The sequence below is a fragment of the Nasonia vitripennis genome (assembly GCF_009193385.2).
Source record: "Nasonia vitripennis strain AsymCx chromosome 1 unlocalized genomic scaffold, Nvit_psr_1.1 chr1_random0012, whole genome shotgun sequence".
In the NCBI taxonomy this organism is placed as follows: domain Eukaryota; kingdom Metazoa; phylum Arthropoda; class Insecta; order Hymenoptera; family Pteromalidae; genus Nasonia; species Nasonia vitripennis.
Window position 1 is genome coordinate 1,522,169 of NW_022279600.1, and position 25,271 is coordinate 1,547,439.

At 36.4% G+C, this 25,271-nt stretch overlaps 2 protein-coding genes across 3 annotated transcripts; both read left to right on the plus strand.

Moving 5' to 3' along the window:
* Positions 1-7,977: 7,977 nt before the first annotated feature.
* LOC116415888 (putative nuclease HARBI1) lies at positions 7,978-9,605 on the plus strand. Of its 2 annotated transcripts, none has more exons than XM_031921487.1 (3): positions 7,978-8,860; positions 8,924-9,167; positions 9,244-9,605. In XM_031921487.1, exons 1-3 carry the CDS (start codon positions 8,731-8,733, stop codon positions 9,356-9,358), a joined length of 489 nt encoding a protein of 162 aa, XP_031777347.1. In that variant the 5' UTR covers positions 7,978-8,730; the 3' UTR covers positions 9,359-9,605. The 2 variants fall into 2 exon arrangements, with proteins under 2 accessions (XP_031777347.1, XP_031777346.1); XM_031921486.1 differs by having other exon boundaries at positions 8,921-9,167; positions 9,244-9,603.
* Positions 9,606-10,444: 839 nt separating this feature from the next.
* On the plus strand, positions 10,445-13,330 carry LOC116415893 (probable serine/threonine-protein kinase drkD). The gene is made up of 3 exons (XM_031921499.2): positions 10,445-12,814; positions 12,888-12,968; positions 13,054-13,330. Exons 1-3 carry the CDS (start codon positions 12,589-12,591, stop codon positions 13,263-13,265), a joined length of 519 nt encoding a protein of 172 aa, XP_031777359.1. The 5' UTR covers positions 10,445-12,588; the 3' UTR covers positions 13,266-13,330.
* Positions 13,331-25,271: the final 11,941 nt, after the last annotated feature.

Below are 25,271 nucleotides of genomic sequence, written 5' to 3' on the forward strand. Positions count from 1 at the left end.
TCTTTTCAACTTGTGGGATCAACAAGCTCAAGAAGAGGAAATGGGGACACATACGTAGATAGATTGGAATTATTAAACTACGGATGGAAGGAAGATCAAGACAACGAGATGGAGGAAAGCTGGGATTAGACATCCAACAAAAAAATGATGATGATGAATAAAAAATATTTTATGTATTCTCAGCAAAAAATTCTTTTTGTAACTAAAAATAAGAAAGAAATAAAGACATAAAACTTACACATTAAACACACACACAAATAAAAATACTCATATACAACAACACACACAAAAACCAACAAAAAAAGAGAAAACTAAACTAAGATAGTGCTCTAAAAACGGAGCGCAAAACAAAAAAAAAACAGGTTAAAAACAAAGTTTTTGTTGACCTTAGCGAGATTCGATCCCGGATCCTTCTGAACGGGAGTCGTGCACGCTAGCGCCAGGCTAATTGGCACCGGTACTCGATCACATCTCTGTTGCAACAACACACAGCAAACAAACACTACAAACACAACAAATTTTTACACAAATAAACAATAAGAGAACAAATCTAAGAAGCTTGGAAAAAACAACTCACCTTAAAAAAATTTTTTTTAATGCAAACTCATTCATGGTCACACGAGCAACAAAAAAAATATATATATATATATACATCCTTTAGACCATTTCCTAAATAAACAGTGCCCGGCACTGTCAACAAAACTAGAGGGGGAGTGTCACGTCTGGCGATAATGTATTAAACGAAGGATATATAAACCTGTCTACTCCAGAGATACAGGACCAATCGTCGGTACAGCTGAAATCATATATAACACAAGATCCTATATAACACTGACAGCCGCCCACCTGGAGAAGGGGAGGTACAAATTATGAGTGTTCGGTCTCGCAAGTAGGTGATAGGCGGCGACCACTCGATAAGCTATAAATTAACTGCGGGGAGAAGGGAAGCCGACGCATTTTCGGAGCACCGCCAAAAAGACACACCCTTCATCCTTTTCCATACCTCCATCCACCTATAAAAGCCCATGTGTGACCACGAGGAGGAGCCTTCTGCAACCGGAGTACACACTGACAGGGCGAAGCTCTGTCTGTCCGCCAACTGATCTTTATTCAATTTTGGACTTAGTTCTCGAGACATTCCGAACTTCTTAGTTTCATTTAACTTCTGACTTAGAATAACTCTCTGTAAAAAGTCTTTTGTAAATTTTATCTGAGAATAAACTGAAACTCTTTATTAAACTTATAAATTGCGAGTCACGCGGCTTATTCAAACTTCCCTGAGAACGAGTCAACGTAGCTGTCTGCCGTCACGAAACGAAGCCGAGCCGAGACCCGAACAACTTCACGACAAGGCAAGATATAAACTACTCTGAGCTTTATATTCATGTATGCATGATTGTATAAGTGTCGTAAAGGAATCTAGTCCTCACTCCCGCTTAACAGAATAGCCGACGGATAATCAGTACGGGCGCGACCGATCATTAACAATACTTGTTCGCTCGTCTCTATCTGCGCGTTCGCTACCTTTGCCCAAGGTGGTCGGCGTAAACCGCCGTGCTGAACTAAAGGACGAAGTTTTCGGACAAATAATAAATATTTCTATTTTACGCGAGTATTCACTCTGTGCGGCTTACCCGGTCGTAACATTACATTGAAAAAAATCCGGACTTGTGGAGATTTGAACCCAGAACCTCAAGATTATGAAGCAATTGTTTTACCACCGAGCCATCGTGATCTTTGATATTGTCGATTACTTTAGTAGAATGAAATAGTCATTATAACTTACGGGCCCTTGTATGTTTCATGTATTATTACTCAATTACTATTAGTGTGTTTTAATAAAATAAAGTCATTATAATTAATTAATAATAAATAAAGCATACAAGGACGTGTTAGATAATATAATGACTATTTGATTCTACTAAAGTGATCGACATCAAAGATCACGATGGCTCGGTGGTAAAACGATTGCTTCATAATCTTGAGGTTCTGGGTTCAAATCTGCACAAATCCGGATTTTTTTCCATGTAATATTTATGTAAAAATAAATTCTTGATGCAACTTACAAGTCAACAGTACAAAGAAAGATAATTAATAAATTACTTGATTTCTGACGTGATATATCACGTGTTTATTTAGCGTAATTTATCACGTGATATATCACGTGTAAAATCACGTCAGAAATCACTCATAAAATTTTAATATTTGTTTATATTGAAATAAATTGTTTATTTTCCATCTAAATAATTATAATATAGTTAATGATATTGATCATTTAAATAAATAAAACACAAAAAAATATTCTTGACCAAGACTTGAACCCCTGTCCTTTACTTGACAATCCACAATGTCTTACTACCTGAGCTATTTGTGCTGTTGCAAGTTTCAAACACATAATCAAATCATACATAAAATATAATTATATTTATCACTTTATATAGTTTATATGAATACTGTAAAATAAATAATGGAGATTTCAAAAGTGTTTTTATTATTATTATTAATATATGCAGTATGCGTATAATCTATATAAAATGATAAATATAATTATATTTTTGTGTATGAATAGATTAGGTGTTTGGAAATTGCAACAGCACAAATAGCTCAGGTAATGAGACATTAGATTGTCAAGTGAAGGACAGAGGTTCAAGTCTTGGTCAGGGAAATTTTTTTTCTATTTTATTGCGATTTATTTATATGAATTATCAATCTCATCAACTATTTTATAATTATTAAGATGGAAAACAATTAATTTCAATATAAACAAATATTTAAATTTCACCAGTGATTTCTGACGTGATTTTAAACGTGATATATCACGTGAAAAATCGAGTGATTTATCACGTGATTAATCACGTAATTTTTTTCGCCAGGGGGAGCAGCAAGCGAGTATGCCGGATAAGCAGACATTTCTTTTTCAGGTGCAGCAGTTGACGTGCCCTGCTAATAGCTGAAGATTAAAAGCGATAAAATTTGATTAATTTTAATTACATTTTAATCATTCTTAATACTTCTAATCCACCTTATCATTTTAGAAGAATCAATTTTAATACATTTTAATCGTGTAGTAATTAAAGCTCATTTTTAACATTAATTTTAATCGTTTTCGATCTGAATTATCACTAACAATTCCATTTAATCTATTTTAATGTCCTTGAAATCGCTGAAAATAATGCGTCAATGTCAGGTTCAATCCAAAGTAATTGTATCGTTTTTAAAAGACTGTATTATAACTAAAAGTAAAATAAATTTTAATTACATTTGATTGTTAGTTAGTTAATCGTAATTAATAATGAGTCAAATGAAATTGTTTCTAATAGCATATAATTAAAATCATTTTAATCGTTTTAAATATACAGTATTAAAATGGCAAATAATACATAATTCTATCGTTTTTGATCGTAATTAATGCAAATCATTGAAATCATTTTGAACTACTTATAACGCAATATAAAGTGATAAACTTCAATTTTTTGTGATCGTTAGTTGGTAAATCCGAATTACACCAATAAAAAAATTGGGCACATACTCCCTGTGATCCATCATGGCTGACCCGAAACACCGACACCGTTTGAAAGCTTTCTTATACTTAAATGCCAAAAACTATGGAGCGTTCTTACTAGACTCAGTGATTGGCGATCTAGAGCTCCTAGATAGAATTTGCATTACTCCACTCTCAAAAATTTGAGTGCATTAAAACTGTACATCTTAGTCTTTAAATTTAATAATATTTTGTAAATGTAAGATAATACATCATCGCTCCCTACGAAGAGTAGTACATTTCAGATCTCGCTCCGAAGACTAGTACATTTGGTTATTCGCCGTGAAGACTAGCACTTTTCACTTTTCGCCGCGAAATAGCACGTTTTACGGCTCAAATTAATGCTCTTTGTAGTATGAGAAATACTTATGATAGTTTAATCATTTTTGTACTAGCTGACTTTTTGCATGTGAATATTACTATGTACTACCCTATTGCAAAATCTCACGTGAGATCTTACATAAGATCTCACCTGAGATCTCACCTGAGATCTCATGCCAAAATCTCATCTGTAATTTTGGTCCGGAAGCTGCTAGATCCTCTTATTTAATAACAAATAAGGTTTTTAATATTGGAAGTCGCCTATAAGGAGCTGCTCCTACTCAGAAGAGTTCAAAAACTAGGTTTCGAAGCACTTAAGATGTTTTTCGATTTTTAAAAATTTCTCATCTGAGATCTCACCTTAGATGTCACCTGAGATCTCAGGTGAGATTTTAGATGAGATATTTTTAAAAATCGAAAAAATGTCTAAAATGCTTTGAAACCTAGTTTTTTGAACTTATTTGGGGGGAGAGTCCTCCTTATAGGCGACTACCAATATTAAAAAACTCATTTTTGAATAAATAAGAGGGTCCGGCAACTTCCGGACAAAAATAACAGATGAGATTTTGCATGAGATCTCAGGTGTGATTTCAGGTAAGATTTTGCAATAGGGTACTTTGGCGTTCGTAAATATCATCTATTGTTTAAGCATAAAGCCCCGGAACCACTAGTGTTTTCGTGAAATGTGCTATAGTCTTCGCGGCAAGGACGCGAAACGTGCTATTCTTCGCGGCAAGGAGGCGAAACGTGCTAGTCTTTGCGGCAAAGACGCAAAACGTGCTAGTCTTCGTAGGGAGCGAAGATATTATATGCCCGATTGTGAGAAAACATGAAAAAAAAAAACTGTGCACAAATATTACTATAAAAAGAACACTTTTCTGAGTTGCCAATATAAATTTGTAAAAATGTGAAGCATTTTGAAAAATCATAAAAATTTGTAAAAATTATGACAGGTTTCATGTTAGTAATGCTCCAAATTTAAATGTAAAATTTTTAATTTCCACGTTATTTTACATTCCAACACAATTACTCAAAGTATTTCACATTTATCATTTCCACAACATTTTTATTGTATTGAACAAGAAACAATCAAAAAGTATTAAAATCATCTATTAATATTATATGTTAAGAACCATTAAATTAATCCAGATTAAAAACGATAACACTACATCATGATCCATCGAATTTCAGACAATATAAAGAGCATTGTAACAGATTGAAAACGTTTAGATACGATCAAATTTTATACCAAAAATAAAAATCTATTGCGATTATGCATATAGCCAAAATTACGTTACACAAACGACTATTAAAAACGATTACGGTTTTTGAAATCGTTTTTTATCTTTGGATATTAGCAGGGTGGATGGAGCAGCAAGAGAGAATGACGGAGTAGCCGATATCATGTTATTTGCAGGAGCAGCAGATGACGTGATGCAGCAAACGTTGATAAAACCATAGCGGTTTCCCCTCTTACTTCCGGGACACCAGCGTCACTAGTAGACGCAGATGGTGCAAACATGGATAATGATTCATCTCCTAAAGAACAGTTTGCAATTAGCAATAAAGTCTGAACTCTATTAAATATATTAATATGTAATGCCTAGATTATTTACCTATAAATTGGTAGTTGGACGTGTAGATTGCATCAAGCCAATCTAAAAAAAAAACATCAATAAGAAATAAATCAAAGATATTTCAATTGTTATGTTCAGCAATTCGTACCAACATCAGGTACATTTATTACATGCCAGTCACTGCCGCTCGTATTAAAAAAAAAAAATTCGTCACGTTTCCAACTGAAAAGAAATATGAATATTTTTGAAAAGCCAGTAAATTTTTAAAGTATATAATTACTTACTGCTTATCGGATATTTTTCTTCTGGTGAAGAAGTTAAATCAACACATGGTGTAGGTTTAATATCAGTAGGTATATAATTAACTGAAGCAGGCAGAGAATCAAACTGTATAACCTTCTCTGGGCATTTCTTATCTTCCATTGGATTTTCATCACTTGAAATGCTCACTGAAAATAATGGTTAAATCAATCATTATGGTATAAAAGCAACCCTGGTAGAATCGGTAACCCATTTAATGGCTAGTTCTTGGAATGGAATATAAGAACTAGGCAGTTTTCTTTGTCATTTCTTAGGCAGAATGTAACGCTTTTTCTCCAACTTAATGGGCAGTTCTTGGATTCAATCTGCTTACCTTGTTCTTAAGTACAAGCTGCCCATTATAGTTAGTCGAGTAACATAACTGGATAACACGTGTTTATTACAGTTTGAGGTTAGAATTAGAAAATGGTATTTAGCAGGCTTGGATTCGAGTTTTTAGTTTAAAGGAAAGTATAGAATAATATTTGCATCAGAAAAAATTCTGTCTGACCGGAGACTTGAACCCACACCCTGCACGAGGCCAAATAAGTACGGCTGTGCGCCTTAGCCGACTGAGCCACGCAGACGTTGTTCCACACAAGCCCTACGAGCTTCGCCATATGTTTGAATTATTCAAATTATTCGGCTTACGCCTAAATATTAATAATTTTGTATTTTACATCCGAAAAATTAATTGATTTATTGATATTTTCATGAAATATAATTCTCAGCCATAAAAAATGCCCAAGATGTCGCTACTTTTAGGAAATTTAAAATGCCCAGTTTTTTCACATTTTACTTAGCCAGTTTTTGTCTTTAAGGCCATTTTAAATGGGTGATTTTCTACCAGGGAATACAAAATTATAAAAATCATTATACCCACTAACATCAGTCAAACCTGCTTCTGGAATTATATCCAAGCCGTTCTTGTGAGAATTCCCTAAAATATTCATGATCCTTTGGCTTTCAGAATCAAGGACAATCTTGCTTGTTGTGTCATTACCAGATTGTCTTGCAGATCGAACAGCATCAGCATTGGTTTTTCTTGCCTTCTGCTTCAGGGTTTTCCATGTCTGCAAAAATATTTGTATATGATGGTATATTTTGAATTTTATACATTGATATTACAGAAGTAAGTATGGCAGCGTGATTAAAATTTTAAGTATCTACTTACACCTTGCCAGTCTTTTGAATCCTTTATGGGTCCATCAGAACTATCATTTAGTTTTTTTGTCAAATCTTCTCACTGTCTGTTAATCTTTGCTCTTTCTTCGTAAGTCGTTATTCTATTGACAGCAAATTCTGAGTAGGTTTCCAGGTACTGCAATAAAATGTTTTTCTGCAGACTCGTAACATTTTTCCTTTTTGGAACAGTGCTGTCTCTACAAGAAAAAAAATGTATATAATTAGGAAGATTCAATTGTTACGTTTCAGACGTATTCAGAAAAATCAGAGGTACACTATATCAATGAGTGCCTTTTTAATAATAGAGACTTCCAAAATAAAGCTCTGATTCAATCAGATTAACAAAAGCAAGTTAAGTTTTGATTCACAACTTGTTGGCGATGACAGCATAATTGTAAGATAACCAATTGAATATTCTTCTAATTAGAAAATTGTTATTTTATTGAAATATAACTTTTTAATGTATTACAAAGTGTACGGACTCAATAAATGTGAGTTTTAAGTAGTTTCCAACAAAGTGGCCTCAAAAAAAAAGGTATCTACGATTTTTCTGTAAACCTAATAGTTCTTGATTTATGAGCAATTTAGTTGAGTGATTTACTGATGTTAGTTCAAGGTTTATTTTTTCAATCTTGAGATACTCATAAGTCAAGAACTATTAGGTTTACAGAAAAATCGTAGATACCTTTTTTTTTGTTCTTTTGGCAAGTAAAATTAGCTAGTACATTTGTTATTCACCCATGTCTTGAAATAAAAAAGTTGTAATTTTGACCAAATCAACGAGTGAGGCCACTTTTTTGGAAACTACTTAAAACTCACATTAATTGTATCTGTACATTTTGTAATACATTAAAAAGTTATATTGTCATTAAATAACAATTTTATAATTGTTTATATTATTAAAGAGCCACTTTTATAAAATGAGATTAGCCAGGCCCTTTTATTACATATCTATCTATCTGGTTTTGTTACATTGTATTGAAAGCTAATTCTAAAACTGTTGACTAGGTTATCAAAGTAATACTGCAAAAGTCGAGCACGTTAGAAGAATATTAAATTAGTTACTTAGGCTTGTCCACTGCAATAATCAGATCTCATCAGTGGCAGTAGCTTGCAGCTGATATCTGATACTGTCATCGCCAATGAGTTGAATGGGAGAATTTAAATTGTACATGATATCAGTTTTTTGTAACCATGATTACAGTGGCACTAGTTACAAAACATACAACACTTTTTGCATAGGGCAAGATTTAAAATACAATGGTGTTTGCAGCTATTTGAGGTTATCAATGAAAGGTATGAAACTTGCTTTATCATAGCATTCTGATTCTGGTTTGGTTTGTCCTCGGGTTTGCCCATGTTAATATCAATCGAGAGGACGTTGTGGGACGTGCTGTTTTCTTGATCTTGGTTAGCAAGCTCCGAAATAGAGCGGATGGCAGCTCCGAGAAGATCACCTTTGGTAGAAAGCACTGCAGTCCTGGCACACCAACTGACTCGAGTTGTCCTGCACTGCAGGATTTGTTGAATGATCTTCATCTTTTATCATAACTTTCACTTATTCTATCTAATAAATGACTAGCGGTTTAGCGATCACGCTCACGGTCTTGTTGTTGTCCGGCTGCCAGTGTTGCCGGCAAAAATAATATAACACATTTGTAAACAAAATACACGATGGCCATCTTGTGTAATTTGTTTACAAATGTGTTATATCATTTTTTCATGTCAAAAAATTACATTTTAAAAAGTGTATATTTAAAAAATATGTTCAATTTAATAATGTTTCATATATTGTAGAGATGTGATATGGATACGAACATTTTAAATTTACGGATCGCTAGTGGATCAACTAACGATCAATTTATGTGGAACACCAGTAATGTACGCATGAATTTGTGGAACCTGAGGAATAACGGTGAAATTTGTCATTTGATAGGTAAGGCATTAATTACAATCATTATTAAATACAATTATATTTGTACTGCCATAATTTCAGTAGATGGAGGGTACACGCTTTCCCCGGTACTTCTAACACCGGAAAACATGGCAGTTCCAGGTACCCCAGAAATGGCTTATTCCAATTCGCTACGCACTACGAGATGCAAAATCGAGCAGATAAACGGCATATTGAAAGGAATGTGGAGGTGCCTTTGCAATTTGCGGGGACTGCATTATACTCCGCAATTTGCAACTGAAATTATTCAGGCTTGTGTAATATTACACATTTTTCGCAAAAATAATGAGTAAGTAGTAAAATTAATTTTCGTTAAAGCATTTTTAAATAAATTATATTGACAGTGAATGAATTTTAAATTTCAGCGTTCCAACACCACGATTGCCTGTTTGTCGAGGCCTCTTCCAACAGCCAGACAATGACCCACACAGCATGAAATATTTCCGAAATATTTCGGAAATATTGGAACGAAATATTTGAAATATTCCAGGAATCTTTCGAAGAAATATTTCTGAAATAATGTTATGTCCCTCGAATTCCTATATTGAAATATTTTTTGAAAGAATTCAGAAATATTTCTGAAATTTTTCACGAAATATTTCAGAAATATTACTGCAATAATATCATTTCATAAAATACCCCGCCTTGCAAATCTCTCATGAAATATTTCTGAAATGTTTCTAAATTATTTTGTGGCACGAAGTCTCCTGGGATTTGTATTTGAAATAATTCTGGAATATTTAAGCAAGCCTCCGTAACATATTTCTTTAAAATATTTCTGATTTCTTTCAGAATTATTTCTGTGTTTAATATTTACTGGAAAATTTGCAGTAAAATAATTCCGGAACATTCAAGAAAGCTTTCATAAAATATTTCTTTCCTAGATTTGAGAAACACTTCTGAAATGTTTCTAAGTTTAATAATCACTATAAGTTACTAGTGAAATGATGATTCAGAAATATTTCTGAACAATTTAATAAAATATTTCACCTGAAATAATTCAGAAATATTCCACATATCTTCCGTGAAATATTCTTCAAATGTTCCCGAATTGCTTGAAGGTACAGTCGCCGGACACAATAACTTTGCTTTACGCGCCACAACATGGCGACGGGTCTCTTGTTAATTGGACTCCTTAGATCGGTCATGACTGTCAGGAAAGCGATATCTGACGTCATGACCGTCCTAACCTTCTACTTCTTCTTCTTTTTATGGCCGTGGTTCGCTGTCTATACGACTGCGAAGCCGATGCGCCACCCCCTGGAAAAAATAACTTATTAAATCCGATTCAAGAGGTAATAGGTTGTAATTGGATTTCTTAATCGGATATTATTCAATTAAAACCAATTTAATCGATTAAAATCTATTTAATCTGATTATAACTTTTAGTCGGTTTTAATCGGATTCAATCAGTTGTATTTTTCAAAAAATATAACATTTTATTTAAAAACACAACTGTTTAAATCCGATTAAGACCGACTAAAACTTATAATCAGATTAAATAGATTTTAATCGATTAAATAGGTTTTAATTCGATAATTTCCGATTAAGAAATCCAATTAAACCCTATTATCTTTCGAATCGGATTTAATAAGTTATTTTTACCAGGGCTTGTTCTGAAAGCCCAATCAACAAGAGACCCGCCGCCATGTTGTGGCGCGTAAAGCAAAGTTATTGTGTCCGGCGACTGTACCACGACACCGTGAATATATCTTATTTTATATATATAATTATAGTAAATACACAAACAGTTTGTATCTAATTGCTTTTACGCCATCGGCTTTCGTAAACTAGTTAATGTTAGTAATATTAAACTTTTGGATCAAATTATACGAAAAATAATTGAAATCATGTAAGCGGATAAACTGTTAATTCGTTAATTCGAACCCCTTTTGTTTTTGAATATAAAGAATAACTCCATAGTTTGGCAGCAGGTACAAACACATAATTGATCCAGTGTGAATTCATGCGCAGGCAGCTAGAGTTAAAATTTATTTTAAGAGTTCCAATAAAATATTAAAGAATTATTTCATAAGTATTTCAAGAAATGTTCCATTGGAATATTTCCGAAATAATTACATGATAGTTTGCGAGACATATGTATGGAATAATCCTGAAATATTTCAAGAAATATCCAAAATTTATTTGAAAAGTTCCAATAAAATATTAAAAAATTATTTCATAAATATTTCAAGAAATATTCTATTGGAATATTGCAGAAATAATCATATAAAAGATTGCGAGACATGTGTATGGAATATTTCATACATTTGTTGATAAATTCGTTACAAAAGTTCCAAAGAAATGTTTAAAAAAGATTCCAAAAATCTTCCGCAAAATATTTCAGTGTATTATTAAGTAAATAATTCTGAGCAATATTTTATGAAATATTTATGTAAGATTTCCTAAAGAACATATTGAAATATTTAAAAAGGAATTTCATGGATTCCAACAAAATATTTATGGAATGTTTCTGAAATATTTCACGAAATATTTCCATTGAGTCGGTTGATAGCTCTTCTATGGAATATTACTGGAAGGTTTCAGAAATATTCCGTGGATATATTTCACTGAAAGTAGATAGGCTATAGGCATACCAAAACACCCCCTCTCCTCTCAAACTGTTTTGGTACCCGATGAAGGAGTGGGATAGTTTCCCTCTCTCACGCATACTAAAACATTCCCTCTCCTCTCAGAGTGTTTTAATACCTGAAAGAGAGGGAATAGTTCTCCCCACTCTCCCTTATGTTTTGGAATGTCTATAGCGTTCTCTTACGTGTTCTAGTACCCGAGATGAAAAGAGTGGGATATGTTTCCCTTTCTCATGTGTTTTAGTAACCAATGAGAGAAAGAGTGGGATGGTTTCCCACCACTTTCAATTCCCCTCCCTATACAAGTCTGAATTTGTAGATTTTTCACCGCCTACAAAGAAAATCTATTGGCTACTTTTTTTTAGTGGAAGGGGCAGCCTTTTTTTCAGAGATACACACGATCTGATAGGGCATGTTTTCTCGCTCGGATGGATGTGAAATCGAAAAGGGCCTTATGAACACCCTAATGGCTTGGACCTTGTATTTTATGTACACAAGCCATTACGACGTCCGGCGTCTAGAAATTTTCTCAAAGGTATACGGGATGATAAAGAAAAAACGTTTGGCCGAACTGATAAGTAGATGGAGCGAAAAAAATTGTACACCTACGCGCTTGAGTCTAAAAATGTGTACACAGGCCAATATAGGGTCTGACTTTCTCGCTCGGATGGATGTGAAATCGAAAAGGGCCTGCAGCGAGCTCGGAGATGTACACGATCTAATGGGCCTTATGAGCACCCTAATGGCTTGGACCTTGTTTTTTATGTACACTAGCCATTACGGCGTCTAGAAATTTAGCTCACGGCATCCTGGCCGTTCGTCGACAGTTGACGATGTCAATCCTCGACGATCCCAGGCGGCTGAGGAGCATCGAAGATCCCCGGCGGCATCAGAACCTTAGCAGCCCCGACGATCCTCGGCTGCGGCAGAACCTTCGCAGCGCCGACGATCCCCGGAGGCGGCAGAACCGTCGCAGTCTCGACGATCCCCGGTGGCTGAACCTTCGCAACTCCAACGATCCTCAGCTGCGGCAGAACCTTCGCAGCGCCGACGATCCCCGACTGCAGCAGAACCGTCGCAGTCCCGACGATCCCCGGTGGCTGAACCATCACAGTCCCGATGATCCCCGACTGCAGCAGAACCGTCGCAGTCCCGACGATCCCCGTCAGTACTGGGATCTCAGCCCCGAGGAAACCGGTCTTGATCGTACAGTTCGAGCAGTTCGAACAGTTCGAGCAGTTGAACTGGAACTGCTCGAACTGCTCGAACTGTTCGAGTTCGAGCGGAACGTCATCGGTTATAAGCATACATGATCTTGGGCCGATTTCCATGCGGAAATTAAATGGTAAATAATATTAATTTTTTCTTAAAATATTGATTTATCTATTAAAAAAAACAATATTAATTCTTTTTTACAGAAGACAAAGGCGGGAATGAGCAGAAGAAAAGGGCATCTGGTGAGATGTCTCCAAAAGCAGGAACATCGAGGATGGACCTGGGTAAGAAAAAATTATTTAAATATTAATTTAAGTTTATCTTTAAAAAATTCACGTTAAAAAATAAAAATGTATTTATTTGTTACAGAAGCTACGAGACAAGTTTGCGAAAGACGGGGCCGTTTACAACTGAAGCGGACAGACAGCACTGCTGATAAAAACGTAAAAATAGTAGCACTCAACATGAGCAGCAGCAACAACAACAGCAACACCAAAAACAGCAGCAGCAACAACAGCGACAGCAGCAGCAACAACAGCAACATCGACAACAACATCAACGCGATCTACCAAGAATGGTAGATAACGAAATTATTGTAGATCCAATTGATGTATCAAAAATTTTTAACGATTGTAAAAAAAGAAAATAAATTAAAAAAAAAATTGTTGACTTATTTCAATGCCTTTTCTCATCCCAAGGAATTTTTTAAGAATATGCACATTATCAATGCAAATGTTTTTTTAGTTCATTTTAAATAATTAAGAATTTTTAAGATTATTTTATTTAATAGATTTGTTTTTTAGTACACTGACCAGAACAAATAGTTTTGAATATTGCGCAGAAATATGGCGGCGAACAATGTACATGCGATCACATCATAACCTTTCAGCGTCAGCCTAGATGACCGTTATCTGACGTCATTTTTTCCGCGCGATATTTAAAACTATTTGTTTCCGACACGGTACTAGCAAGTACATTTTTAAATAATCATAACATAAGAATTTTTTCATTTTTTTAAAGATTATTTTATTTAGTGCAAGCATGTACATTTTAAATAATTATAATCTATCTCGTCATGACTAAAGTTTCTGGCAATATAATTCAATAGCCAAGCTCGTATCGAAAGGACGTTGTGGACAGCTCACGCAGGTGATCGTCGTATGCAAAGATCGTGGTTGTAGCAAAAGTAATGTTCATTACTTTTTATATTCTCAAGTGATGGACATCCGAGATCTTCAACATTTGAGATTAAACTGAAAATAGTGGAAAATTATTTAGTAAACACGTAAGTATTTATACTTTCAAAGTATAAATTAATAAAACATTAAGATATATTATAAATACTTACGCATTTGGTAAATAATTTTTTAACCACTGTGCTTTCTGCTCCCCCTAGATAAATAGCTTTTGAACACCTTGCGTACAGATTTATAAAACATGCTTAAGTCGATGGTAAGGAATATCACCAGAATTCCATTCGATTCCATGGTAACTTTTTTCTAGCCAGTGTATCATGCATTTTTCTTCCTCTGTTAGATCTTCCCAAGGCATTGGTGACTTAAAGAGATATACAGTTGGAAAAGCAGTTTTTTTCAAGTTAAGAAAACTGATTTCCTTACAAATAAAAGTATCCACGGCAATTCTTTGAAACCCTTGAATGTCCACAATATAAACGTTTTCTTCTGGACATTGCAGCATGTTATTTTTGAACATTGTTTCGTATTCACACGTTGTAGTCATCTTGTAGAGTTAGTTCAGTAAGAAGTAAGTATTTAAAATGAACAGATTGATTCTCACACGCTCAATATATAAGGAGAAACTCCGCCTTATGTTTTTTACAATTGGTCGCTCAAAAAAGTACAGGCCTGATTGGTCTAAAAATAGAAAATTCATCCCTTCCCAAGAAAATATCCCTTCTCCTCGTCATGACTTACTCCTCAGCTTTTCAATGTCGAAGATGACCACTTCTCATTGGAGCAAAGATAGAAAAAAGTGCATAGGATTCTGAGTTTTGAGCAGAAGCCTTGGCTCAAACCATATGTTGAATTTAATACAGAGAAGAGAAAGCAGGCCAAGAATGAGTTTGAAAAGCTTTTCTACAAGTTATTAATTAATGCAGTATATGGTAAGTGCATCGAGCGAGAACGATCTCGCATTGATGTGCGATTAGTGAATAAATTTACAGGTTGATATGGAGCAGAAGCATGTATAGCTCAACTAAATTTTCATAGTTGTGCTATCTTTGATGAAAATTTGGTTGCTATACAGCTAAAGTGAACAAGTATTACAATTAAAAAACCAATATACGTTGGTCTCAGCATTCTCGATTTGTCTAAAACATTGTTATACGATTTTCATTATTCATATATGAAGCGTCGACTTGGGGACAAATGTAAACTCCTTTACACCGACACAGATAGTCTAATATATGAAGTCGTTGACGTGGATATGTATAAAATAATGAAAGAAGACTTGCACAAATTTAATACTTCTGATTACAAAGAGAACAATCAATTTGGAATCCCGCGTGTCAATAAAAAAGTGCCTGGATTAATGAAAGATGAATGCTGTGGCAAGATTATGACGGAATTTATTGGTTTACGTAGCAAAATGTATAGTATTTTGATAGATGGATCTGAGACTGTGAAAAAAGCCAAAGGCATAAAATCGAGTGTTGTGAAGAAAACAATCACGTTCGAAGATTAACGAAAATGTCTTGAAGAACAAATTATTGTTAAACGTGAGCAGTGCAACATGAGCTCTAAATTGCATGTAGTGCATACTGAAAAACAGAATAAAATAGCACTAAGTCCGCATGATGATAAAAGATACTTATTACCTCATAGCACAGACACTTTGCCTTGGGGTCATTACCGAATTATTGAGGAACAGATGGCGCTGGCTGTAATTCAAATGGAGGGGGATTAAAAAATGGCTGATACAAGAGAAGCAAGAGTGGGGGAGAAGGAAGTGGAGAAAGGGTATGAAACGACCAATACTGAAGAAGAAAGCGAGAGAGCAATGGAGAGGGGGAACGAAGTGACCAATGAAAACAGTGCAGCACGAGTGGGAGTGACACTTCATGGCGATACAGGTGAACAAATCATTATCGAATACGATGTTTGTGAGGAGCTAATGCACGAATGGAATCCATCGATGGAGGGGGCATCTTCCGATAGAAGGGATATTCTACAAGAGGCAATGGAAGGGGCAAACATCATGGTGGGGAATGGGCTATATCAACTGACGCAGCACGGTGAAGAGCACATTCGAGCAGTCGAGCTTGAAAATTACCTGCCTTTGGAGAAGAAACCAAGACTCGCTTAACATTTCCAAGTAAGTTCATAGCTGATTCTCACTATTTTTCTTCTCAAATAAAGTATTTTCTCTAACACAAATTCTTATATTTTTACTTTTCAGAATGGATCTATCTGCACTTAACAAAATTGCTGAGCGCGAGTTCTTGCCCAAGAAGAAAGCCACGGACTTAGAAAAAGATCATGCATACATGGTGACTGCGCTCAAGGAAGTAAAGACGATATTCTGCACGAAGATCATGGCCGAGATCGATGACAGCTTTCAAATATTTCTTCCAGAAAAGATCTCATCAGCAATCTTGAAAGATCAAGAACTTTTCAATAATCTCTCTAACACAGCAAATAAACTTCACCACATGCTAAAATAATGAAATACAAAGACTGATAATTGTTAAATACTATTTATTTATTTGTTCAAACTTGTGTGCCATTTACATGAATAAATACATTATTAAATATAATAACAATTGCTTTCTTATTTACTTGAACCTTGAATAATTCATACAATCTCATTTTTATCTATCCAACTATTATGCTTGTCACTAAATTCTAACCATTTAACATATACGCGTTTACCACTTTTCTTTAAAACTTTTTCTACTAAATAAATTTCCGGATACATAGTTTTATGAATTTCCGTTTCATAAAAGCCGCGAGAGACGGGTTATCATAATAATCTTTGAGATGGTAAGTTACTGGATATGTTTTTACAACTCGCGTTATTGTGAAAAGTTCCGTTGATCAGTTTGGCGTGTAACCTTTTTCAAAAACGTCTCTTGACTTCTCGCTCATTTGCCTGTGTAACATTTTCAGGTTCGATTCCTGTTGTCCGATGTTTTCTCGAATTATATGCTTTGAGCAAGTTAGGTAGAATATCCAACCATTTATAGCTTCCTTGTTTGCTGAATTCTGTCCACATTGCATTTTTTAACGTTCTATTGAATCGTTCGCATATACTTGCATGAAGATTACTATGTGAAGATTATAAGTGTATATTGTGCTTCTTCATAAGTTTTTGAAAAATTGAATTGTAAAATTCTTTTCCTTGGTCAGTTTGTAGATTCTTCGGTACTCGTCCTTCTTTCAGTATTGACTTCATAGCTGTAGTAATATCATTACCACTCTTTGACTTGACTGGCACGGCCCATGCATACTTTGAAAATATATCTATGACAGTGAGTAAGTAATGAAAACCTTTGTTTTCTTTAGAATATGGTATCATTTCTACAAGATCAGCTTGCCAAGTCTCGTCTATTCCACGTATGTCATATTTTTTTCTCTTGTATCGCCGACGTGCTGGCTTGTGCAGCTCTTCAGCTACTCTATGACGTTCCATCTTCCTTGACAGTAGATGAAAATCCATCTGGAAATTCGTCTATACGAACTTTTAATTGTTTATTCACTTCTTCAATGATATAATCAACACCAGAGTAATTGCGAAGAGTTGTACTATAAAGATAACGCAATTTTGCATTCACTTCCAATTGATGTTTTTCAACTTGCTGCTTGTATTCTTCTATAACTTTACCAATTCCAGCAATTTTAACAGCTATATAATTTATTTCAGTTTGTAGAATAACTTTCAGTGAATGCAATGTGATTGCATCGTTTGGATGATTGGGCGGTCCTAGGTTGCAAAGTCGCTTGTTTTCTAGATCAAAATCACCGTCCGGTGTAAAATGAAACCAATGCCTGGAGGACCACGACTCACTTGCGAGCCCTCAAGTTTTCTTCCAAACACATCGAGACTCATGGTAGTACTGATGCAAAGAAGAAAGTTGCGTATCAATATATATGCCCAGCTTCACGTAATTCCTCAATAATCGACTGGATTTCATTGTTGTGATTATTATTTCCAGCTGATCGTTCGGCAATCAATAGTCGAAGTCTTTCAGTAAGCTCGTTTGGATCATCTCAGTAGACGAGATCAATGGAAGAATTTTTCTTAGCTATTTTATGTTTAGGTATGAGTCCTCCTCCGCTGCTACTGTTCTTTTTACGTGGAGTGCTGCGGAACATTGGTGCTAAAATATTCTTATATTTATTACTTCTCGACATTCGTATAGATTCATCTTTGCTGAATTTTTTCCGATGAGCATTTGTTGCTTCCAGAATCTTGCGATAATTTGCACGATCTGATGAGCTCAGAAGAAGATCATCCGGATATTTTTTAAATAGCAATTCCATCAGTCCACTCGTTTTAGGATAACTTTCATTTCTGACTTTGACATATTTATCATTAATCATATACACTACGGCTTTTATCTAGCAATGATAAAGTCTTCAGCTCATTCATTTTTTCCACTCGCGGATCTAAATGTAGAATTGGTTATTGTGTCATAAACATCATTATCATCATCATCATCATCATCATCATAATCATAAACAGTATAATCCAATAAACTTGATTTATTGTTCTTATTTTGATCGTTGAGCAAACTCGATCGATCGATTCTCATTCGTTTTTTCATTTTTTTACTGCTGTTTTGATCCAAAATGTGATTGATGGTTGCTGTAGTGGGCTTTCACTTTTCATCTCAACAAGTTTCTCAAGTGGTGTGATGACTGGTTTTAGAGTATCACCGATGACTTTTTCAAAATCATCTTTCTCCTGTTTTAATAAAGTGTATTTTTTTTAATAGCCTCACGCGCTCGCAAGAGCTCACTAAGAACATTCTTCTCTTTCTCGAAGTCTGACATGCTGATGTGGCGATGGAACTTCAAGGATTTAGAGCATACATACAAATTCTCAAACCTAAGACCATTGGGGTGTGTAATTAAAGCCAATAAACTATTTGTTTTTCCACAGTTTGATGGACCACAAAATACTGCTCGTATACTATCTGGTAGTAATTCCACATGACGCTTCTTTCTCTTGTCTTTTCCAAAATCAAAATTCGTGACAGGGAGTTTGACGTTCTGCTCGGTAAAATCCATGTTCACTCAACAGAGTCGAATATAACATTGAGCTCTTGAAATATAAACGCTCGTTTTATACCATGAACGTCAGTTGTGAATCAACACTCGAGGAGAGATGATCATACACAAATCTCAGAAACAGCCGAAAGGCTATGGATTGCTTGATAAAGTTATCAATAACTTACCTGTTGAAATGCATCTTCCTGGATATCAATACTGCGGTCCCGGAATTAATTTGCAAAAGCGAATGAAAAGAGGAGATCCTGGTATTAATCCGCTTGATCAGGCTTGTAAAAAACACGACATAGCTTACTCCGATAAAAACGGAGATCGTAAAGCTGCTGACAAGATGCTTGTTGAGGAAGCTATGCAACGTGTCAGAGCTAAGGATGCTAGTCTTGGCGAAAAAGCTTTTGCTTTTGCTGTTAGCGATGCTATGAAATTAAAAGGAAAAACTGGAATGGGACTGAAATTTAATAAGTTAATGACTGCGGCTAAAAAATCAATGTCAACAAGTAAAAGTTCTCGCAAGGTTATTCAAACAGCCTTGAAGAGTGCACGTCAAGCTGTTAAAAGTGTAGGTGGAAAGAAAAAAGTTATCATTCCACGTGTTCTGCCGCTTCATCAAAAATTGGTGGAGTTCTTCCTTTTCTCATTCCATTGTTCGCAGGACTAAGTGCAACCGATGGAAGCTATTGCTTTAGGCAAAGGTCTTCATCTTAAGCCCTATAAAACTGGAATGGGATTATTTGTGAAACCTCAAATCGGTCGTGGTCATCAAGTCAGTAGAAAAAAAACTTCGATTTAACTTTGCCAAATCGTGCACTGACTGATTACGATCTAAAAAAATATGCTCATATGATGAAAATCTCAGATTTCAGAAGTGTTTTCATGAGAAATAATCTACCACCCGATCGTCCATGGCATAATGAAACAGCAGTGGTAAACTTGGACGATTTTCAAAATAGAGGCACTCACTGGGTTTGCTATCGCAAACGTGGTCCTGAAGTGATTTATTTTAATAGTTTTGGCGATCTTAAACCTCCTAAAGATCTCATGTTGTATTTTAACGTGAAAGAAGTGAAATACAACTATAAAAGATATCAAAATTTTGACTCATTTATATGTGGCCATCTTTGTCTCTTTTTCTTAGCTGGGAGACTATAAAAGAGGTGCTCACTGACGAATAGAATCATTATCTTCCAATCAGTCATGGAAGATAGCTTCACTCTGAGTCTCTCAGGAAACTCATCTGTCTTAGAAGCGCAATATTTTCCTTCGATTGAACTACCGAAGCATAAAAAATTTGTCTTGGGTTTAGTTGAACTTTTATCATTTAACTCTATTCCCAATGTTGACTATTCAAATAATAAACTGCATTTAAACGGAGATATTATTATTAATATTCCTACTGGCAGTTATGAGATTGATGCTATTAATCAATTTTTACAAGCAAATTTGAAATCCAAAGGAATCGAATTCTCGTTGAAAGCTAACAACAATACTCTTAGAAGTGAAATTCTCTGCAGTCATCCGATAGATCTCACACCTCACGATTCCATAGGCCGTCTCCTTGGCTTTGCTCCTCGCACTCTCGAAGAAAACATTCAACACAGCTCTGATTTACCAGTGAAAATATTGAGAATCAATGCACTCAGAGTTGAGTGCAATATTACTGGAGGTGCTTATATCAATAATAAGAAAGTTCATACAATCCATGAGTTCTTTCCCAGAGTGCCTCCGGGATATAAAATCATAGAAGTTCCGTCACACGTCATATATCTACCGGTCAGTGTCAAGTGCATAGATCATCTACAAATTCAAATTGTTGATCAGGATGGAAATTTAGTGAATTTTCGAGGAGAGGAAATAACTATTAGACTTCACATCAAATCTGTATAATGGGCATCGTTTACAATTCTGGATCATATATAAATCACAGTAGGAAATACTGAATATGTTTGGGCAGAGAGGAAGGGACAGCTTTTTCGAAGAGAGACAGGAAAAAGGGCAGAGGACAGAAGAGCAGAAGGACAACACAAGGGAGGAGACCAATGAGAGCATAAAGGTAGTAAGCTGGAACGTGGCAGGGATAAAAGGACTAGGAGAGGAGGGCTGGAGATACCTAAAAGTGTTCGATGTGATCTGCCTGCAGGAAACATGGATGGAAGATGGAGAAGGAGACAAGATAAAAAAGAGGCTAAAAGGATACGAAATCGAGGTAAGAGAAGCAAAGAAGGGGGGTAGCAGAGGTAGGCTTAAAGGGGGTTTGCTAATGGCAGTAAGGACAGGGGGGAGCGGGGATAAGATAGAATGGATGAGAGGCAGGTCAGGAGAATGTATAGGGGCGAAGGTGAGGATAAAGGGGGAGGAATGGTGGATATGCACGACATACATGAGAGAAGAGAGGAAAAACAACTATGAAGAGATGGAGGAATTAGTAGAGAGGGCAGGGGGGGGCAAAATTTTGTGGTGTGGTGATCTAAACGCTAGAACAGGAATAGAAGGGGGCGGTTTCGATGAGGAGGGCAACGAGGAAAAAAGAGAGTCGAAAGATAAGATAAAAAATAGAGAGGGCGAAGAACTGTTAAATAGGATCAAAGAGATGGGGCTCAGCATACTAAATGGCAACATAGAAGGGGACGAAGAAGGGGAAATCACATACGTGGGAGGGATGGGGTGCTCGGTGATTGACTATGGAATAACGAATGAGGAAGGGAGGAATAGGGTGAAGCAAATGAGGGTAGTAGACAGAATGGAGTCGGACCACGAGGCGCTAGAGGTCGACCTCGAAGCGGGAAGGAGAAAGGAAAGGCAATGGAGGGAGGAAAGAGTGAAGGTCTCATGGTCAGAGAGGGCAATCGAAGAATATAGAAGATGGATAGTTAGAGGGGGGGCCGCGAGGACGTGGGGGGAGATCAAAGTGAAGGTAGGGAACGCGCTACAATTCAAGAAAGGGAAACCAGGAAGAAGAGAGGAGGGAAAGTGGTGGGATGAGGAGTGCAGGAGAAAGAAAGCAGAAATGAGAAAGGCAAAAAAAGAGGTAGGAAAAGGGAGGAACAGCATGGAGAAATATAGGCAGGTCAAAAGAGAGCTAAGAAACCTATGCAGGAGAAAAAAAGAGGAGGGCCTAAAGTCAGAGATAAAAGAGGCAAAGGAAGATAGAACGGGCAAGAAATTCTGGGACATGGTCAAAAAGAGAAGGGAGAGAAGAAGGGAGGAAATAGACAAGAGCATAAGAGATGAAAAATGGTTAGAGCACTTTAAAGGGCAACGGGGGGAGAAAGTAGGACGGCAGGACGAAGAAAGGGGAGCGATACTAGAAACGGGCAGTGAGAACGAGGGCGGAGAGGGAGAGATAGAAGTGGACGAGGTGAGAAAGATCATAAGAAAAATGAAGGAGAGAAAGGCACCTGGAGACGACGGAATTCAAAACGAGGCATGGAAACACGGAGAAGATCTAATGCTGGAAGAGTTAACGGAGATTATGGGGAAGATATGGGACGGAGAAGGCTTTCCAGAGGAATGGAAGAAAGGGACAGTGAAACCGATATACAAAAAAGGAGAGAAAGGAGATTGCGGGAACTACAGAGGAATCACACTAATGGACACAGGATATAAAATCTATGCGGAGCTTTTAAGAGGGAGAATGGAAGCAAAACTAGAAAAAGAGGGAAGACTAAGCGACACACAGATGGGATTTAGGAGAGGGAGAGGCACGACGGACGCGATATACGTGGTGAGCATGGCGGTGGAGCAGGAGCTGAAGAAAAAAGGAGGAAAAGTGTACGCATGCTTCGCAGATATGAAAGCGGCATTCGACAAGATAGAAAGGGGAGAGATCTGGAGAATGATGAGGAAGCTGGGAGTGAACGAAAAAACCAGAGAAAGGGTAGTGGAGATTTATGATAGGACAGAATGTGAGGTGAAGGTAGGAGAAAGGAAGATAGGAAGCTTTGAGACACAGAAAGGAGTGAGACAAGGATGCCCTCTAAGTCCACTACTCTTCAATGTAGCAATGGCAGACGTGGAAGAGGAACTGAGTAAAGTACAGGAGGGAGGAGTGATACTAGGAAGAAAGAAGATATGGTCGATTTCGTACGCAGATGACGTGGTGCTACTAGCAACAAACGCGACAGGGCTAAGACAGATGATGAGAAGATTCCAGAAAATTATAGAGAAGAAAGGGCTGGAGCTGAATGCGGAAAAAACGAAGGTGATGATATTCAGAAACGGAGGGAGAAGGGGGAGAGAGGAGAGATTTGAATGGAAAGAAAAAGAAATAGAAGTGGTGAAGAAATTCGAGTACCTGGGATACACAATGAAAGAAAACGGAAAAGAGGATGAACAGATAAAGAAAATGAAAGAAAAGGCAACAGCTTTACTAGGCACAGTATGGGGGATAGGAGAACAGATATGTAAGGAGAACTGGAAAACCAGGATGAAGCTATTCGAGGCACTAGTGCAAAGTGTGATGGAGTACGGAGCAGAGATTTGGGGTTGGAAAGGCCAGTAGGAGTTGGAAAAGGTGCAGAGGAGATACATGAAGTGGATACTGAAGCTAGAGAGGACAACTCCAGCGCATATACTACACTGGGAAACGAAGAGATTCAAGCTGGAAACGAGAGCAAGGAAAAGGGCCATAAGATATGAGAGGAAACTGAGCAAAGCGAGCGAAGGCACGCTACTAGGAGAGTGCTGGAGAATACTAAGAAGAGAGGGGGAGAGAAAAGAGAGGAGCGGAAGAGAGAAGGAGCAGCGGAAGAAAGAGCTGGAGAAATGCGGGTTATCCCTGACAGAATATATCAGAAGAGTGGAAGCAGGAGAGGAAGTAGAAGAGGAGATTGAGAGGATAAACAAGGACACACAATGGCAAAGGTGGAGAGAGGAGATAAGGGACTCAAAATTCGCGGGGGAGACCAAAGAACTGCTAAAAGAAATAGAAGATACCCCACAACATATGACGGACACAGGAGAACACAGAAGGGGATCATTAGGAATAATAGCAAGATTTAGACTGGGGAGTGAAACGAGGAGCAACAAATACTGGAGAAGCGAAGAAGACAGGAGGTGCAGAATGTGCGGAAAAGAAGAGGAGACACTAAAACATGTAATAGAGAGGTGCGAGGACACAAAGATACCAGGAGCGGATTGGAAAAAAGTTTGCGGAGGAGAGAAAACACAGATAGGGTATCTAAACGGAATAATATGGAAAAGGAAAAATAGAGAGGAAAGAGCTGAAATATAGGGAAGAAAGGAGTCACAGGAGAAGAAGGAGGATTGAGTGAAGAAAATAGAGAGAAGAGAAGAAAATAATAAAGAAAAAACAAAAAAAAAAGTGATTTAAATATATATTACTAAGCTGTACACTACGACGCAATAGTTTATAGTTTTTCATTGTAAAATATTGTAAATACTAATGTATAAACAATAAACGATTCTATTCTATATAAATCAGTCATCATGGCAACCAGTCATCAGTCGACCGAAGAAACTCAAACCGTTAACACGCAAGAGCATTCAATTTCTGAAAAGTTTAGGACTAAAAGTTCGTGGAAAAAATTCACGTGTATAATTCTTTGCTGCTTCCAGAAAAATGGACGAAATTCTAAGCATTCGATCAGGTGTCGTATTCCATGAATCTATTGCTCATTACGAAGTACACGCACATCAACCATACTCATCATTAAGCTTTGACAACAGTGATCAAATTCGTATTTCTATCCAACATCAAGATCTATATCTCTTACCATCGCGCAGCTCTATCCATATATGTGGAAATTTGCAAGTAAAAGGTGGATCAGCAGCACTTGCTAAAACTAAATTTGTCAACAATGGCATTTGTCATCTGTTTGATGAAATTCGTTATGAGATTAATGCTGTGGAGATAGATAAAAGTAAAAATGTTGGTCTGAGCAGTGTTATGAAAGGATTGATTTCATTTAATTTGAATCAGAATGATATGCTGGAAAATGCAGGCTGGCTTGGTATTCAAGACAATATCAAATCGGTCGTAGATGACAAGGGAAATTTTGACGTTGCGATTCCACTGACAAGGAAAGGTACCCAACCCGAACTCACCGATTTTGATGATTTTCATATATGTTGTAGAACATAAAAAAATAAGAGACACGTATTTTTTTTTATCGGCTAATTTTCACTTTTAAGGGGTAAAAACCTCCCCTAAAGTTAACCCCCAAAAAGCGTTTTTTTTAAATATCTCGGCTTAAAATTAATATTTTTCAATGAAACAAATTGGAGGTTATTTCTTACAAAAAGAGCAAGTATTTCATGGTGATTTGAAGAGTAAGGGTAGCATCCCCTATTTTTTAGGGGTTGAAAACATATATT

Excerpts from the sequence above, each read along its gene's own strand:
- LOC116415888 (XM_031921486.1), top strand. The coding sequence starts at position 8,731 with ATGGATACGAACATTTTAAATTTACGGATCGCTAGTGGATCAACTAAC. Across the intron at positions 8,861-8,920 it reads TGAAATTTGTCATTTGATAG|TAGATGGAGGGTACACGCTT; the intron begins GTAAGGCATTAA and ends CCATAATTTCAG. Across the intron at positions 9,168-9,243 it reads ATTTTTCGCAAAAATAATGA|CGTTCCAACACCACGATTGC; the intron begins GTAAGTAGTAAA and ends TTTAAATTTCAG.
- LOC116415893 (XM_031921499.2), top strand. The coding sequence starts at position 12,589 with ATGATCCCCGACTGCAGCAGAACCGTCGCAGTCCCGACGATCCCCGTC. Across the intron at positions 12,815-12,887 it reads TTCCATGCGGAAATTAAATG|AAGACAAAGGCGGGAATGAG; the intron begins GTAAATAATATT and ends TCTTTTTTACAG. Across the intron at positions 12,969-13,053 it reads AACATCGAGGATGGACCTGG|AAGCTACGAGACAAGTTTGC; the intron begins GTAAGAAAAAAT and ends TATTTGTTACAG.